The sequence below is a fragment of the Patiria miniata genome, unplaced genomic scaffold (assembly GCF_015706575.1).
Source record: "Patiria miniata isolate m_02_andy unplaced genomic scaffold, ASM1570657v1 HiC_scaffold_7, whole genome shotgun sequence".
Taxonomy (NCBI): Eukaryota; Metazoa; Echinodermata; class Asteroidea; order Valvatida; family Asterinidae; genus Patiria; species Patiria miniata.
Window position 1 is genome coordinate 11,277,422 of NW_024037074.1, and position 15,071 is coordinate 11,292,492.

Below are 15,071 nucleotides of genomic sequence, written 5' to 3' on the forward strand. Positions count from 1 at the left end.
ACAACCTTTTAATTCATGGATTTGGGGAAATTTGGTCTTGTTTTGACCCTTGTAGGTATCCGTGTTTTGAAAATCCCTACCCCATGGACCTCCATGAGTCCCCAGTCACCTGTGTGCAATACTACGCCGACTGCCCCTCGGATCTTATACCACACCTGTATTCAGCTGGGTCCAATAGTCTGAACAGGAAGAAGCAACTGTACAGTAAAAAGGTGAGCTCTCTCTGTGTGGAAAGTATGGATTAAGAGGTGGGGTACCAGACCAAAATGGTAGGTGGGTCGGGTGATGCATTGTGGGAAGGTACATGATTTCTGGGAACAGGAATTTTGAGTAAAATTGCATCTTGATTTGTACTCACTTGTTTTTGTTATGTAGGCACCTCCTTGCAAAAGTAAATTTGACATTGTCTGCAAACGGATGTTAAATTTCCACTTTTTCACGCAAAATGGCATCTCCATGGTAACTTTTCCAGGGACATACATACTGTGTTCTGGTGTGATTCATTTATTGTGATAAATTTGACAGAAAGCTGTTTCCTCTCTGAGTGCTCCCCGTTTGCTATTTCCCAGGTTTGCAGCATTGCTAACGTTGCTAGCCTCGTGACTTTGGGCGTGATCCCCGGCTACCTGGCATAAATGGGTTTGTGGCTTCTGACTAGTGCCCCTTGAACAAAGACATTGACAAAATGGGGAACTGCCAACATAGGGCTGGATAGCTCAGTTGGTAGAGCACCGGAACGGCAATCTGGAAGTCGCAGGTTCAAACCCCGCCCCAGTTAATCACTTTGTTCAACTTGTGATAATATTGTGATAAAGTAACAACCATAAAACTTCCATTGCTCATCTTAGGCTGTGATGGTGAACTATTCTGCAAACCCAGACTTTGTCTCTTGTCTGCTGAGGTTTTAGGCTAAATTTTCCTGATTTTTTTGGCCCCATCTTTTGAGATTCCGACCAGGTATCGTCTCCATTTTTGTTCAGCTACAAAAATAACAATTGCTACTGAATTACAAACAATAGTTTGATATCTTTCCACCCGGTTCAAATATAAAATGCCTGCAAATTCTCCTTCAGCCCCAAGATGGAGCCGAATCTGGAACAAGCACCAAAATTTGAAAAATGGCCCTTGTTCAACAACATTGCTCATAGTGACATATGGCATCCAATGTACAAACAATTGGGAACTACATGAACAAAGAATGTATTCATTTTACCTAAATCTTTCTTGAAATGTCCAACTGCGCTCCATTAAATATGTACCAAGCGGAATGCACCTCACACCTACAGCTAGTGACACCTTAAAAAGTGATTTATGTTTAGCTTGGTAATCAGAGCCTGTCTGTGCATGAGGTCTGGGTGCTGTACCATGTGCACATCTAGAGCAAGCTAATTGGGGTGGAAAAGGTAGCCATTACACGGTTGACACAGTTCATGACTCGCCAGTCAGTCAGCGTTACATGTAACACTGCATAAGTACGGTCTGCTAAACCCGGAGCCATTTAAGGGGATATATGCGTGGGTACATGTACACGCAGTTGCTGACTTTTTGCTCGTTGTGGCCGTCTCGGAGAATGTCATCCACTTTGCACTTGTTTTTCTGCTAGCAGTGAAAATTCTACTCAATGCGTATCATATTGACCTTTAAAGCTATAGTCCATCATTTGCAGCCATCCGAAAAGTAACTGGCGTAATTATTGTTGAAAAACAACCTTGGTTGAAAGATAGTAAGGGAACTAAACTCCCTGTGAAATTATTCTTTCTGGGAAGCTGTCATTTTGAAGTAATCAACGAAAGAAGGCATTTCCAACGGTGATTCTTAAGAAGCACCGTAGGAAAATTTAAATTAGTAGTTCGTTTTGTTATTCAGCGCAGCGCGCACAAGTATTGGAACGACGCACACGCGCGCGCGGTTGTTGTAATTCGTCGGATTAGTGCGCGACATCGCGTATAGCTGCAATTCAAAACAATTCAAAACATGATTCAGTAACTTTTGATTTGAAATGGAGATCTTAGAATGCTGTTTTTCTCGGAATGTACAGCTGAAGCTTAGCTGAAACTTCATCAGGTTAGTTGCTCAGTATCCTTCATTAGATTTTGAACTCTTTTGTTGCTTCAAATGAACAAAATGCACAAATTACAAATGATGGACTGTAGCTTTAAGCAAACCATTGGTTGATTTTTTCTGCCGATTGTAGATTTTTACATTTGTGTAATTTTTTGTTTTTTTCAGAACTGGCCTGTCAAAGGAGGAGGCTGGGGAAGTGGTGGAAGCAGCGAACAAGAAATCGTTATTACAGGGTACATTGCACGACCGGTTCTGTTTACTCTGTTTAAAGACACGAACATTATCAGAAATTACCATGAAATGCTAGAAATTATCATAGAATTGTATTGTAAAGTAGAGAACAAATCTCTTTGTTTTTCATCCTAAACAGGCATGCAGATGGAACAGTTAAATTCTGGGATTCCTCCCAAGGTGAGAAAATTGTCTGTTAATGTTTTATACATGTGTGTGATTTGGTTTTGAGTCGAGTTGATTTTGAATTTAAGTCTGTTGTCCTTTTTTTAATCACACTTACACATTGAAAGTTGAAATGTTGGACTAGATGCTGCATTATAGATCTTCATTATAGCACTAGAGCGCCATGGTGCAGTGGTTATGGTGTTCGAACCATATGCCATGGTCCGTGGGCTTAAACTCTGACGGAGAACATTGTGTTTGTGCCCTTGGGCAAGACACTTTACTGCAATTGCCTCTCTCCACCCAGGAGCAAAAATGGGTACCTGTGAAAGTAGAGACCAGAGTGCGCTGATCTTGGCTGTAGAAAAGTGGTCTCTCGGCCTGTTGAATAGGAGTAATAATTTCAAAACAGTTTGAGACCTACCTTCGGTGGAAAATACTGTAATTATAAGCACCATGCATTTATTGTTATATTCATTATTTGCAGCATGATTGAGGGAGATTTATGCAAGCATCATCCAGCTCTCAAATGCCGTGGTGGTGTCATTCCATCCCCATATAATTTTGCCTTGGAAAAAGATTCTCCTGTCTAGCTGTCTAACTTCTACTGTTTCCTTTTGTTTATTTGTCAGTCATGCTACAAGTTCTGTACAAGCTCAAGACGGCCAAGGTCTTTGAGAAGCAGAAGCAGGCTCGTAGCCTGGACGGAGATGAGGAACCCTTTGCCATCCAGATGGTGAAACTGTGTCAAGAGAGCCGGCTACTAGCCGTAGCCGGAGCCAGCGGCCACGTCATACTCTACCGATTCAGCAGGCTGGAAGTCACTACTGAACTGCCAGTGAGCCACAGCCACCAAAGATTTTTTTCACCTTAAAGATGTGTGCCTCTTGCTCTTAACAAAAAAAAAATTGATTTTCATCTTTTAACGAATTCTCGATTTGTGTGTTTTCGAGCTTCTGTAACCCTCTGAAAAAGGCTTACAAATGAAGCCGCCCTGTGAAAGGTGAAGTATTGTTTGGCCACCAATAAATCAAATTTTTAAGAAATCATTCAGCGTCAGTTGATGTTTTGGTTCAATATCTCATTCAAAAGTGAATAACTTATATATTGCTAGAAAAATAGCAATTGAAACACCAAACCTATTTTTCGGGGTCAAACCTGAAATAGTACGGGAAATGCATCTTTAATAATTCTACATTTTAGCTTTGCTTCCTGATACAATTTATAAGCTCTGTGTATTTAGTGCTGTCCGAATACTCTTTAGGAAAAGAATCTCAAGTTTACTTCGGCGCGATTAAAGTCCAAGACCTTATGCTTACTATTGCACATGTTTTAACCATGCAACCAATGTGCATTTCACATGTTTTAATGCACCTGTTTTAACCACGCAACCAATCTTTTTGTGTGTTTTGCCGCATCTCTACAGGTCCTAGAAATCGCCATCCTGTATGAGCCCGAAGAGCCCGACACGCCCGAGGCTGAGACACCCCCTCCCCCACCCACCCCGCTGAAACGCAACACCAGCACGGTCAGCGCCAGTTCTGTCGCCAGCGCCATCAGCTCACCGCCGCCGACCCAGACCAGCCAGGCATCATCGGGCGGCGCGACGGGCGCCAGCGGGTCCAGCACCGGTAACCAAGCCACGAGTACCAGCTCCGGGGAGGGCATCAGGGACAACGTGCCAAACTTGAAGGTTAGATGCCATCATCTGTTTTAGAGCGCCATGTGTTTTAAACCCCTATTGGTATTAATGCTGCTGTTTTTTTTTGTTCATAGGCAAGGCACTTTACTCCAATTTCCTGTCTCTACCAAGGAGTGTTTTTTAGGGGGCTTTGTGTTCATGGGCAAGGTACTTTACTCCAATTGTCGTCTCCACCAAGGAGGGGTTTTTTTTGGGGGGGGGGTTCCTATGATAGTGAACTGATTAGGGTGATCTCGAGCTGCCAAAGTTGCAAAACAGTATTCTGCAGCGTTACTTGAATAACAAAAATTGAAATGATATTGTTACAAATGTTTGACTAGGTAAAAGGAGGACCTCATAAACGGGCGTCAGGTTTCCAGCCAGATCTGTGCTGTCAGCTAGTCTGGGTGGACGGAGAAGCACCGTCAACTATCACTACAGTGGAGATCAACTCTTGCTACGGCCTGTAAGTAAATTTGCTGACTGCATGGCTGGCTGGCTTAGGCATGCTGGCACAATTACTCATGTAATGCATGAAATTTCAGACCAGGGTGAGTTGTTGGCTTAATGTTTTATGCAAGTGTTTTGGATGCACAGTGGAGTTCATCGTTTCTTTGTGAATCATCGATACAGAGGACTTTTCTTCAAGGAAGTAAAATCTGGGAACAATTTCATTCAACAAACCCTAGATGTACATTGCAGCATTTACTTGGTTGCAAAAAAAAAAAAAGTTGGTTGAGTGACGATACTTCCCAACAGAATGCTACCGCTGCCAACCTCTATTTTTTTAAAATTTTTTATAATTAATTGATTGAAAGATTAAGTTATAAAATTTATTTTCAGCCTTGCGTTCGGCACCATAACCGGCCTAGTCATAGTGGACTATCTCCAGAAGACCTGTCTCTTGAACATGGGCACCCCGGACCTGTACGGCTCAGCAGACCCCTACACCAGGACCCCTAGGTCCCCCAAGAAGAACAAACCCCAGGGGCTGGGGGACATCGTGGAGCAGTACATGGCTGACCCGGAGAGGTGCAAGTCACCCACGAGCAGCAGCGCGGAACAGGTATTTTTTTGTTGTTGCTGTCTTTGACTGACCGACTAAGTCACTGATGGACAGACTGTCTGACTGACAGCTAGTCTAGGGGCTAGACGTTGCATAGATTGATATGCGATAACCATGATCACCCACCGCCGAGATACCTGCCGCCACGAGAGGGCGCTGTCGCAACCAACCAATATCGCCCACGGATTTGTCGGTAGTAAGTCGATGAAATCTCCCCCCCAAAAAAGAGGGAAACAAGTATGCATGCGCGACTTCTGCTGACAATTATGCTCCATTTTCAGTCCTACACAAACTACACACAACAAATGAGCTGACCAGTGAAGTTGCACAAAGGTCTTGCTGCATCTTATATTGTAGGGGAAGAATTTAAGAGTTTGCTTCGGAACTACTATAATTTTTTTGAATTGCGCGCTGCATATATTAGGCCAAACAGGTGCGCGCGCATTACAAAACCAATAGGAGATTCTCTACACGTTGGTACTGACAAGTCCATGGGTGATATTGGTTGGTGATGATAGTGCCCTCTATCGGAGCGTGGGTTATCGCGAATCTAAATAACAACGTCTGGCCCCTAGACTAACTGACAGATGGACCAATGGACGGATGGAATGAGTGACTGGCTGGCTTGCTGATTCAAGATTGATATCATGTCTGAATATTAAAGTTGATCATCATTCTGTCTCCCCCCCCCCCTAATTTTGTTCCCTCCCTCTTCCTGTCGCAAACCTACACCCCGACTGAACCCCCGCCATGTCTTCCCCCTCCACAGCAGAACGGGGTCTGTGTCAGCCCCACCAGCACCAACAGCTCCCGCAAGCAAGGCCGCAACAACCACGACCCGGCCCAGCTCAAGCGCAGTAAGTCCCAGGGCTCTCGCAAGCTCATCTCCTGCAAGGCACAGTCGGTCTGCTCCGACTCAGGCAACTGTGGGCCGGGGGAAGGTATCTGACAAACATTCTGGCTTGTGGACTCCTGCATCAGTTTGTTTTGAATATTCTTTGCTGTCCTTGGCCCGCACTCTTTCCCTTTATTTGTTTTTTTGGTCGGAAATGAGATTGTCGATGAAAAAAAAAAAACTTGTAGGCACTTTAGAGTGGCTAGAATGCTGTAGCTGAACATCTGATTTTGTTTAATGTGCAGTGTTTTAGAGATGTTTGTTATGAAGCCTGTGTAATCATGTTAAAACGGATGTTAGCGAGATCTTTACTTTGAGCTTAACTGGTTGCGAGACAAGAAGACTATGAAATGCGACGATGATTTTCAGTTATGCACAGTGTCCTTTTCGAAGCAAAAAGCCTAACAGCTCTAACCGTGTTCAAACCAGCGCCTTGGGTTTAAACTGCTGCGATAAAGAGAAAGTTTTTCACATACCTTGAAACTGAAGTCGAATTGTGACCAGCATTTTGCTGCATTATTGAGACTCAAGCGATGGCATGACGTTTTTAAATATTTTATAGTTTCTGTCTGTCCTAATAACTTTGGCCTGCTTACTAACCAAAATATAGATTCAGGCGTCTGCTTGCGCATCGTGTTTCATGAAAGCTTGTCTAAAATTGTTGGATTTATCAAATCTTGTGTTTTCTGTAATTGCGTGTGCATATTTCTCATATTTTCTTCTTTTTTTTGCCTTTTGGCTGGAAGAAAAAACCCAACAATCTGATAAAAAAGAGTCTTGTTATTGTGCAAGATTGTTTGCTGTAATACTAATATAACCTGTCAGCGGGTTTTAGAAAACAATTCTAACATTGTGAAACATCAGATTTTTACGCTAGATGAAGACTGTCCCTTGAAATTTGGCGTCGCAGTTGCGCGTCAATTCTTCCCAGTACTTCTGTCGTCCGCAAGTACTTCTGTCGTTTGTCTGTTCGTCTCTCAGTTTCCTTTCCTTGTTTCTGATGTTAATTGTATGTCTCAATTGTTTATGTTTTTTCTCAAAGATTATAATTTTGTGGGAGTGTTGAGTCATTGAATAATTTCTCTTTTCCCCCCCTTTTTTGTGGGGGGGGGGGGGTGGATTTGTACTCAATTTAAAAAAAGATTAAATGCGAGTAAGATCTACATTTTGTTCAAAGTCTGTCTTATGTTTTTCCGTTTGTGTGTCCTTGGCAATTTGAGTCTTGGTAAATCCAACAAGTTAGCACAGCTTCGTTAAAAATGCAATTGAAAAAAAAATCCGCAATTATGATTTCAGTACTAACAATCCAGCTACCTCTATTCTAGCCTGATAGTCGGGGTCAAAAAGCCGTCACAATAACAATAATTTCATTTTAAGTCTACCGGTACATAGATGTGCACAACTTTTCAGTTGCTTTTTGCGCCTCCTGTTACAAATAGGATTCCTTTCGATTGTTTAATTATCTTTCATTTGAGCCCCCCCTCAAAAAAAAAATTCTATTGCACCGTATTCTGAGTCCGTTGTTCTACTTAGTTTGCACTTCTTGTGTTTTGTAACCTGTAGAAAAGGACGTAATTGAAGATTGAGCAAGGCAGCTGTTTTCTTGAGTTTAGTTTTCTTAGCTTTTGTTTTGGCATCTCATGAACTGTTGTTTTGCCGAAAGGTGTTAGAATAGCGATGCACACTGTATGTAAGTGTTTGGCATTGAGGTACGTGTACATATTGAATGTAATACGCTCAGTTAGAAAGAAAACTCGATGTTTAGTATTTGCACTGTTTTTTCTTCTTTTTTTTTCGATTGTGATCTTTAGTCAGTAGGAAGTTTTGATGTTAATGTAGAGAGAAGAATGATTTGAATCGCTCTTGATAAGCGCATCACAGTTTGGTATTGCACAGGATGTTTAACTGAAACTTGCTGAAATTCACCTAGCACAAGTAGAATTAAGCTGCCTGTTTAGCTTGGGTGTGCATCGGAGCCAGGTACCGGAATACCTGACCGCTGATGTCAGGAACAGGTTGCAGATTATGGGACTGGGTGCCTATAATCAACTTTACAAATTACTTAGAAAATTCTCAGACAATCAAAAAGCAATGTTTTGGAGGCCATCTGTGGGGAATTTTCAAAATGAAAACCAGGCTACATGGAAAACAAAAGTAGATTATCACATTTTTTTTTTTTGCATTTTAACGCGCGACAGATGACACTCGCGAAAGTTGCAGTTTACACCATAAAGTTATGAAGCCCTTCAGACAACTTTTGGGATTCGAATTTTAGGGTTGGGTTTCTCTTATGGGTACCCGGGTACCCGAGCTTTACTTCAATAGGCTATCGGGTTCCCATACTGCCCGTAAATGCACACCACTAGTCCATATGCGTGTTCTCAGTCCGTTGTGTATTTAGTCCTACGTACATGCATTCTAATTAGTATGGGTAACTGTGCAGCAGACTCAAAATGTACCGAAAACAAGTTTGCCTCATGAGCAGACGTTGCTGGTTTGTGCATGCATCACCAGTTCAAATTAGGTTATTCATGTATGTAGCTTGGCATAGTTTAATTTGTGGGCACAAATCTATAATTAGCGTTTATCTGATCGGCTGATGTTGAAATAAATAATTACGTCCTTCAGTCGCTACCGTGAGTAGGCACGACAGCACAATCTACAGTTCCTGCATGATATTCATAAGAGAGTACTCGTGTGGAGTACGACGAGTATTGAACATTACTCAAATTGGTATCCGAGTAACAAGAAGTAGTTTTGGGTTTGTAGTAGGTTTACGTGCGTACTGGTACAGAAAATATGCTCACATATGAGTGTGCAGGTGCTGCAATGTATGCTTCTTTGGATGCAGTGAAACTGAACTAGTTCTCTTTGAAACTCAGTTTGAGTCTCAATGTGTTTGCACGTTGCAATTTGTAGTCCGGCCTAATCAAGTACAATTTGCAATTCGCTCTTTTCACACTTCCGCCATTGGGCATGCAGAGCCTCTATCTGGCAACTTTACACAATGAAAATAGCCGGTTGAGTGATCTGAACCCCGACATGGGAATCACTGAACCGGCTGTAGTTATTGTGTAAAGTTGCCAGATCGAGGCAGTGCATGTCCATGGCGGAAGTGTGAAAAGAGCGAATCACCCAAATAAGATTGAACTCACAATAACCCAGCACGCGGGTAATAACAGTAACATAACGTGCAACATTACATAGATGTACATCTTTTAATAGAGGTCACCAGTTTAGGTTTAATTTTTAACGAAATAATTTGCACACGTATGCACAAATTATATTATGATTAATCACTAAAAGTGACGTGGTATGTCCAAACCAGGCCGAATTGGGCAGAACTACAAATGGAGAAACAGCTGCAAAATGACATTGGGGTGATTTTCAGCGATTGTGAGATATTTTGAAAGTTGTGATGCTACTTATGCTTAAAGTGTTCTGTAAAAGTTTCAAACCAAAATTTCATCGACATGGATTTTTTTTTTTTTAACTAAATTCAAACTTCAAAGGCCTTCTCCGTTTTGACATTTCGGAAAGTCCGATTTCAAAATTGGATAACTTCGCTTTGGAATATCCAATTTCAAAAAACAAAAGTGGCGTTTGAAAGAGCAAGGTCGTTATTTCACTAATATTGCAATAACTCAATATTCACTTCTTGCCCAATTGTGCCTGATTTCGACATACCACCTCACATTAATTTAATGAAAGCAAACAAAACATGTCTTGTAATGAAAATATCAACAAAAATAATACCAGAAATCTGTGGAAAAACTACAGGCATAAATACAAAATGTAGGAAGTCATGAAAAAAGTAGAACAGTGGACTCTGAATGCGTTGCCAATGCTGCCCCCTGACGAAAATCTCAGACCAAAATGACCAGAATGGTCGGCATGACGATCGGTTACCCTTCTTACACGGCCAATCCAGTGAAAGCATGCAGAATGAAAACATTATCACAAAAACGAAAATGACGTTCCAAATACTCGAATGTTTTGTTTTCATTTTTTTTTTTGACATTACCTTCCATTGAATGGAGCATGAAATAAAGCTAACCAAATAAAAAGTAAAGGAAAACAAACAAACAAACATATAAACTCGAAAACCCAAGACTCCCTACTCATTTGACCCTCGCCCTTCCCCCTTTTTAACCCAGTGATGTATTCTTTGGATTGGTCCAAAGTTGAGTTCCCTGTTTTAGAAAAATGAGCTCTGTGTATTAATGAGTTCTCTGATTGGCTGTTTGTAGGAGTCCACCTTTGCCAGGAATGGTACCTTCCGCCTAGCCTGTCTCCTGATTGGCTGTGCTTCTTGCCCTTTTTGCTCCACCCACTAATTCCTCATAAGGAAAAGTGGGCGGGTTTTATGTTGGCATGCTGTATGGATTAGGCATCCAATGGTATGGTATGGTATGATCCCCCAAGGAGTGCATTTTGAATAATGCATTACCAGATATGTAAATAACTCACTAAAAGTTTTGAAAGGTTGTGTCTTATTGAACGGATGCCTTTTTCATAATCTCTTTGCTGCTGTAGCAGTAGTATTACTACCTAGCTATTTTAGATGCACGTGCTGCAGACAATGTTTAACCAAAGAAAAAGCTGTAGAAATGCTCTGAATGTGGTTGACCTCGTTTACTAAAGGCAGAAACAACTAATGAAATTCACCAAACATGAGCCATACGAATTAGTGGAAATGAAAATAACCTGTGTCAACTATCAAAGTCTTTGCTTAACTGCGAAATGTGTACACTCACAGACCAGGGCCCAATTTTGTGACTCTGCTAACTACATAATTCAGCGCTTACGATCCTCATTCTGTGCTTACGGCGCTAGCAGAAAAATTCTGCGCTAACCCTGTAAGCACAAAATCCTTAGTTGCAGGATATACGCATGCGCAGAAGGCAAAATTCCTTGCTAACCTGTGAAATACGCTTACCGTAAGCATGGAATTTTCTGCTACAGTAAGTAGGGATTTTTCGCTAACGGTAATCAGAGCCATAAAACCGGGTCCAGATTGGTTACATGCGTACCAGTTGGAACAATATAATTAGGGCCTCCACTACATTCAAGCTTAGCAGGTTAATCAAACTGCTTAGTAGATTTGGTTGTCACAGGGCAGATTATGGCACAGGTTAACGTCACCTGAGACCCATATATGCTTAGCGAGTTGACCAATGCAGGGGCACCGAACCATGCAGTTAGATGAGAGTCTTCATTCTAATGTCGCTTAGTGATATAAGCATCCCCGCTTAATAGTTTTCAAACCTTTGTTTCTAACTCTGCACCTCACATTACTAACTGCACACTGTACATGTGGCAAACATTCAGCACGTTTGCAGTCATTGTAACTCCGTTTCATTGTTTTGACTTCTTTCTTTTAAGTAGTTTCCCTTATAATTTTTGTCTGAATTGATTGAAGTGAATGTGTCATTTTTTTGTTGGACTGAAAAAGAAAACAACGACAAAACCTTGTTCCTGGGGGCTTACAACTGCTGTCATGGTTACATCAAAATGTCACATGGGTAAAACTTCAAAACGTCAAAAGTGCCACTTTGGTCTCCGGTAAAAATGTGGGTCTGGCACCAAGCCTTCTGCATACCTGAATACTGCAACATTTGCTTAAGCTCCACAAATGGACCATTTCCCTGGCACTACCGAGATATGGCCATGTCCGAATTACTTGGCTACGGCTTGTAATTACACACAAGTCTATGGGAAGTGGCTGCAGCGGCTACCATAGACTCGTGTGTAATTTCTAGCCGTAGCCGTATAATTTGGACACGGTCTATCTCACTTGTATAACTCAAAAACCGACAGTTGCATCTTGACCTAATGACCTTTGACACAGCTCAAATTAATTTGAAATTCAAATGCACACAACTAAACATATACAGGGTGAGTAAAAAAAAACGCATCCCAAATGGCGGGACTCATTTTTGAATGAAGTTTTGCCTGTAGCACTTTCAAAATCTAGGATAAGAAGGCCCAATCAATGAGCTTTCTTTTAGTACAAGAATCATTCAGATCACTCATGTACTTTTCAAGTTGCAGCATTTTGAACACAAGCACAGTTTTAAAGTTCATTCCACGGATCACCAAAAAGTAAGTGTTCTTTCAGCAAAATGAGAACAATTCACATGCATTCCTATAGTGTATTGATGCAAGAAGCTTTGAGAGCGTTGAAATAACCAAATTAGGTTTTCAATCTACAGAAGAAGTTTCTTGGGCCCCTGGGAACAAGGTTGAACTCGGTTCGTACTTCGTATGCATGCGACATTGTAGTGCTGTATCTGGTGTGACCAGTCGGTTGGCAAATGTCCGAGAATTCTATATTCAAATAGACTAAGAATCTTCAAAATATTTTTTTTGTTCAAGCCTTCCCATTGCATTGATTCTATAAGCAAGTTTATCAAACTGCAAAACTATCGATTTCCTAGTTTTATACTAAAAAAAGGTTTTAACCAAACTAACAATAAAAAATTGAAAATTTTAACAATGTAATTATTGTGGTTAACAAAAAAAAGCTGATTTGATTTGATTTTTGTGCAGTTTGTTTTGTACTAAACTTTTGAGATATTCATAAGAAAGTATACAGCCTCATGAAATATGTCTCTGTTTACAGAGATTATTGTGGTAAAATTATTTGCCAACCAACAGTCTTTTTCGTTTCACCGTGACCTATTTTTGGCTTTTTTTCCTCTTGTATTTTCTTTCTTTTTCCCTTTTTTCTGGATGTCTCTTCTTCATTCAAAATTCCATCACCATGTCGTCCTCTTCCTGTGCGTGAAAAAAAAACTGTGTGGTGGTTGTATATGGTGATGTTTTTCGTGGCATGCGATTGGCCAGCCCCGCCTAACGGCTCTCCGCCCACCCCTCCGCCCAGTCCGAAGGAGGGGCCCAAGGAAGTAAACCCCGCCCATTCCCACTTCAGCCAACTCATCAAATTTGTTGTGACTGGTCTGAGCATGAGTGAGTTTTGCTTTTTTTTGGCCGTAGTAGTTTGCTTTTTTTCTAAAGTAGTTAAATATCTTCCTTTCCTTTCTGTATTTCTCGCAAATTTTTTTAATTTATTTCATTGAATATAGATATTTTCCAAAATTCCATAATTTATTTCATTTCATTGTTGCCAATTTTTTTTCTGTATGGATTTTCCTTGTTAAAAATGCCATATTCGACAGACATGTTTTAATATTACTTAATAAGCCGGTAATCTCAAAAAAATGGTTGTGATGAAATGCTTAATTCCAATCTTTATCCATGGTATAAACGTTTAGGTAAAAGGTTTCATACATATATATCACATTTTTGTATTGAATTTCAGAATTGTTGGCAAGTTAAAAATTCCCTTCTGTCGCCTCTTTGAAAAAAAATAATAAAAATATTCATCACAAATTCATTCTCATTTGCACACAATAAACAAACATGTTGCATAAGCTCCAGTACTGTTTAAGCAGCTTTGAATAAACATCTGTGCGCACAGTTTTCAGATACAGATATGCTAACTGTGAAAAAGTTAAAAGAAAAAAAAATGAATAAAAACAAAATGCCATGAGTTTAAAATAATTCTGATCATGCATGATATTTTGCTTCATAATTTTAACATTTCATTGGTTTGTGTGTCCATCCGGTTTATTTTTTTATTTCCATATTACGCCTGTATATAGACCCATCAGTTCTCCACGTGCCGTGTAAGTTTTCTCGCATTTCATCCAAATCATTCATTGGCACCAAAATTTGCTCTTTTTTCCCGTTTCTCTTCTCTCGTTTCCAATTTGCACCATCACCAAAATTAAAAAATTAAACAATAAAAAAAAATCAAAAAAAACGTTTCTGGCATGCACTGTTCCCATTCAAAATCACCAACTTCTTACAGTTGTCTTTCCCAATGTGTGACAAGTATTAAACTCTGTGTTTGTCCATTTTTACATAATTTTGAATGTTTCTCCCCGTAATGATTTCTTGTTTTCGTTTGTTTTTTTATATCACAGATTGTTTTTGTATGACTTATAACACATAATTTTAATCAGTACCCATCTTTTCTTGCCAAAGAAACTTGAATATAATTTCGAGAGTTAGATTACTTTTGTTCGGCGTAGAAACTTGTAAAAGGGATCCCAAGTTTTCGAAACGATTTTGTTTAATGCAACTTTTAGTTTTCAATGCAACTTTTTGTATCACTTTTCTCAGTGTGTTTGCTTGAGTTTTGGCCATGACTCGGATAGTATTTTTTAGCAATGTGTGACATGTTTTCATTTTACCTCCAACAATTTTTGTATTTTAATTGTTTAGTAAGAGCCTATGAGTATTTTAAGAAATGAGTAAAATCATAAAAAGGTTCAAAAATTGATATATCACAAAAGGTGATCGATTGTCCGTGCCAAATGTTCATTTTTTTGGGTAATTTTCAAACTGTGCCCACGACCTGTGCAAATGAAGTTAACTCCCATGGCCTTATTCAGATCAGGGCCGTCGCTAGAGGGGGGAGGGGGGTGCGGGGGTGTCACCCCATTCCAAATTGATGTCGGCAAATCCATAATTGTTGTTGGCAAAATTGTAAAATTGAGGGCCTTTTTTATAATATTTTACGGTTGTCTGCAAAGTTTGGAATCTGAAGACCTTTTTATTTTTTTATTTTTTTATTTTTTGGCTCGTCAAATATTTTGTTGCAAGTTTGGGGCAAATTTTACTTTTCAGACCCATACATTTTTCTGTCTGCAAATTTGAGGACCCTTTTTTGTGTTGCTTGTCGGATGTTTTGTACGCAAATTTGTCGGCATATTTGGTCCGACACCCCCTCATTGAAAATGTTCCAGCAACGCCCCTGATTTGGATTGTTTAAAGCTTGATATTTTGATAAAGAAATTTTCAAATTTATAATTTTCACATTTCCTTCCATGCACTCAATGGCTCTTACTCCACAATTTTTTTATGATTTTCCCTACCAAATATCCCTAAATTCCCACCCC

At 40.1% G+C, this 15,071-nt stretch overlaps 1 protein-coding gene across 1 annotated transcript in view; it reads left to right on the forward strand.

Annotated features, from left to right (window-relative positions):
• The window catches only part of LOC119744334 (syntaxin-binding protein 5-like), a 41,486-nt gene that overhangs the window by 12,449 nt on the left and 13,966 nt on the right, over positions 1 to 15,071 (forward strand). Inside the window, 10 exon segments of the mRNA XM_038220207.1 lie at positions 56 to 212; positions 2,230 to 2,297; positions 2,435 to 2,475; positions 3,093 to 3,298; positions 3,887 to 4,153; positions 4,483 to 4,607; positions 4,985 to 5,207; positions 5,977 to 6,148; positions 12,952 to 13,074; positions 13,770 to 13,793. Of these exon segments, the coding sequence (XP_038076135.1) occupies positions 56 to 212; positions 2,230 to 2,297; positions 2,435 to 2,475; positions 3,093 to 3,298; positions 3,887 to 4,153; positions 4,483 to 4,607; positions 4,985 to 5,207; positions 5,977 to 6,148; positions 12,952 to 13,074; positions 13,770 to 13,793 (1,406 nt within the window).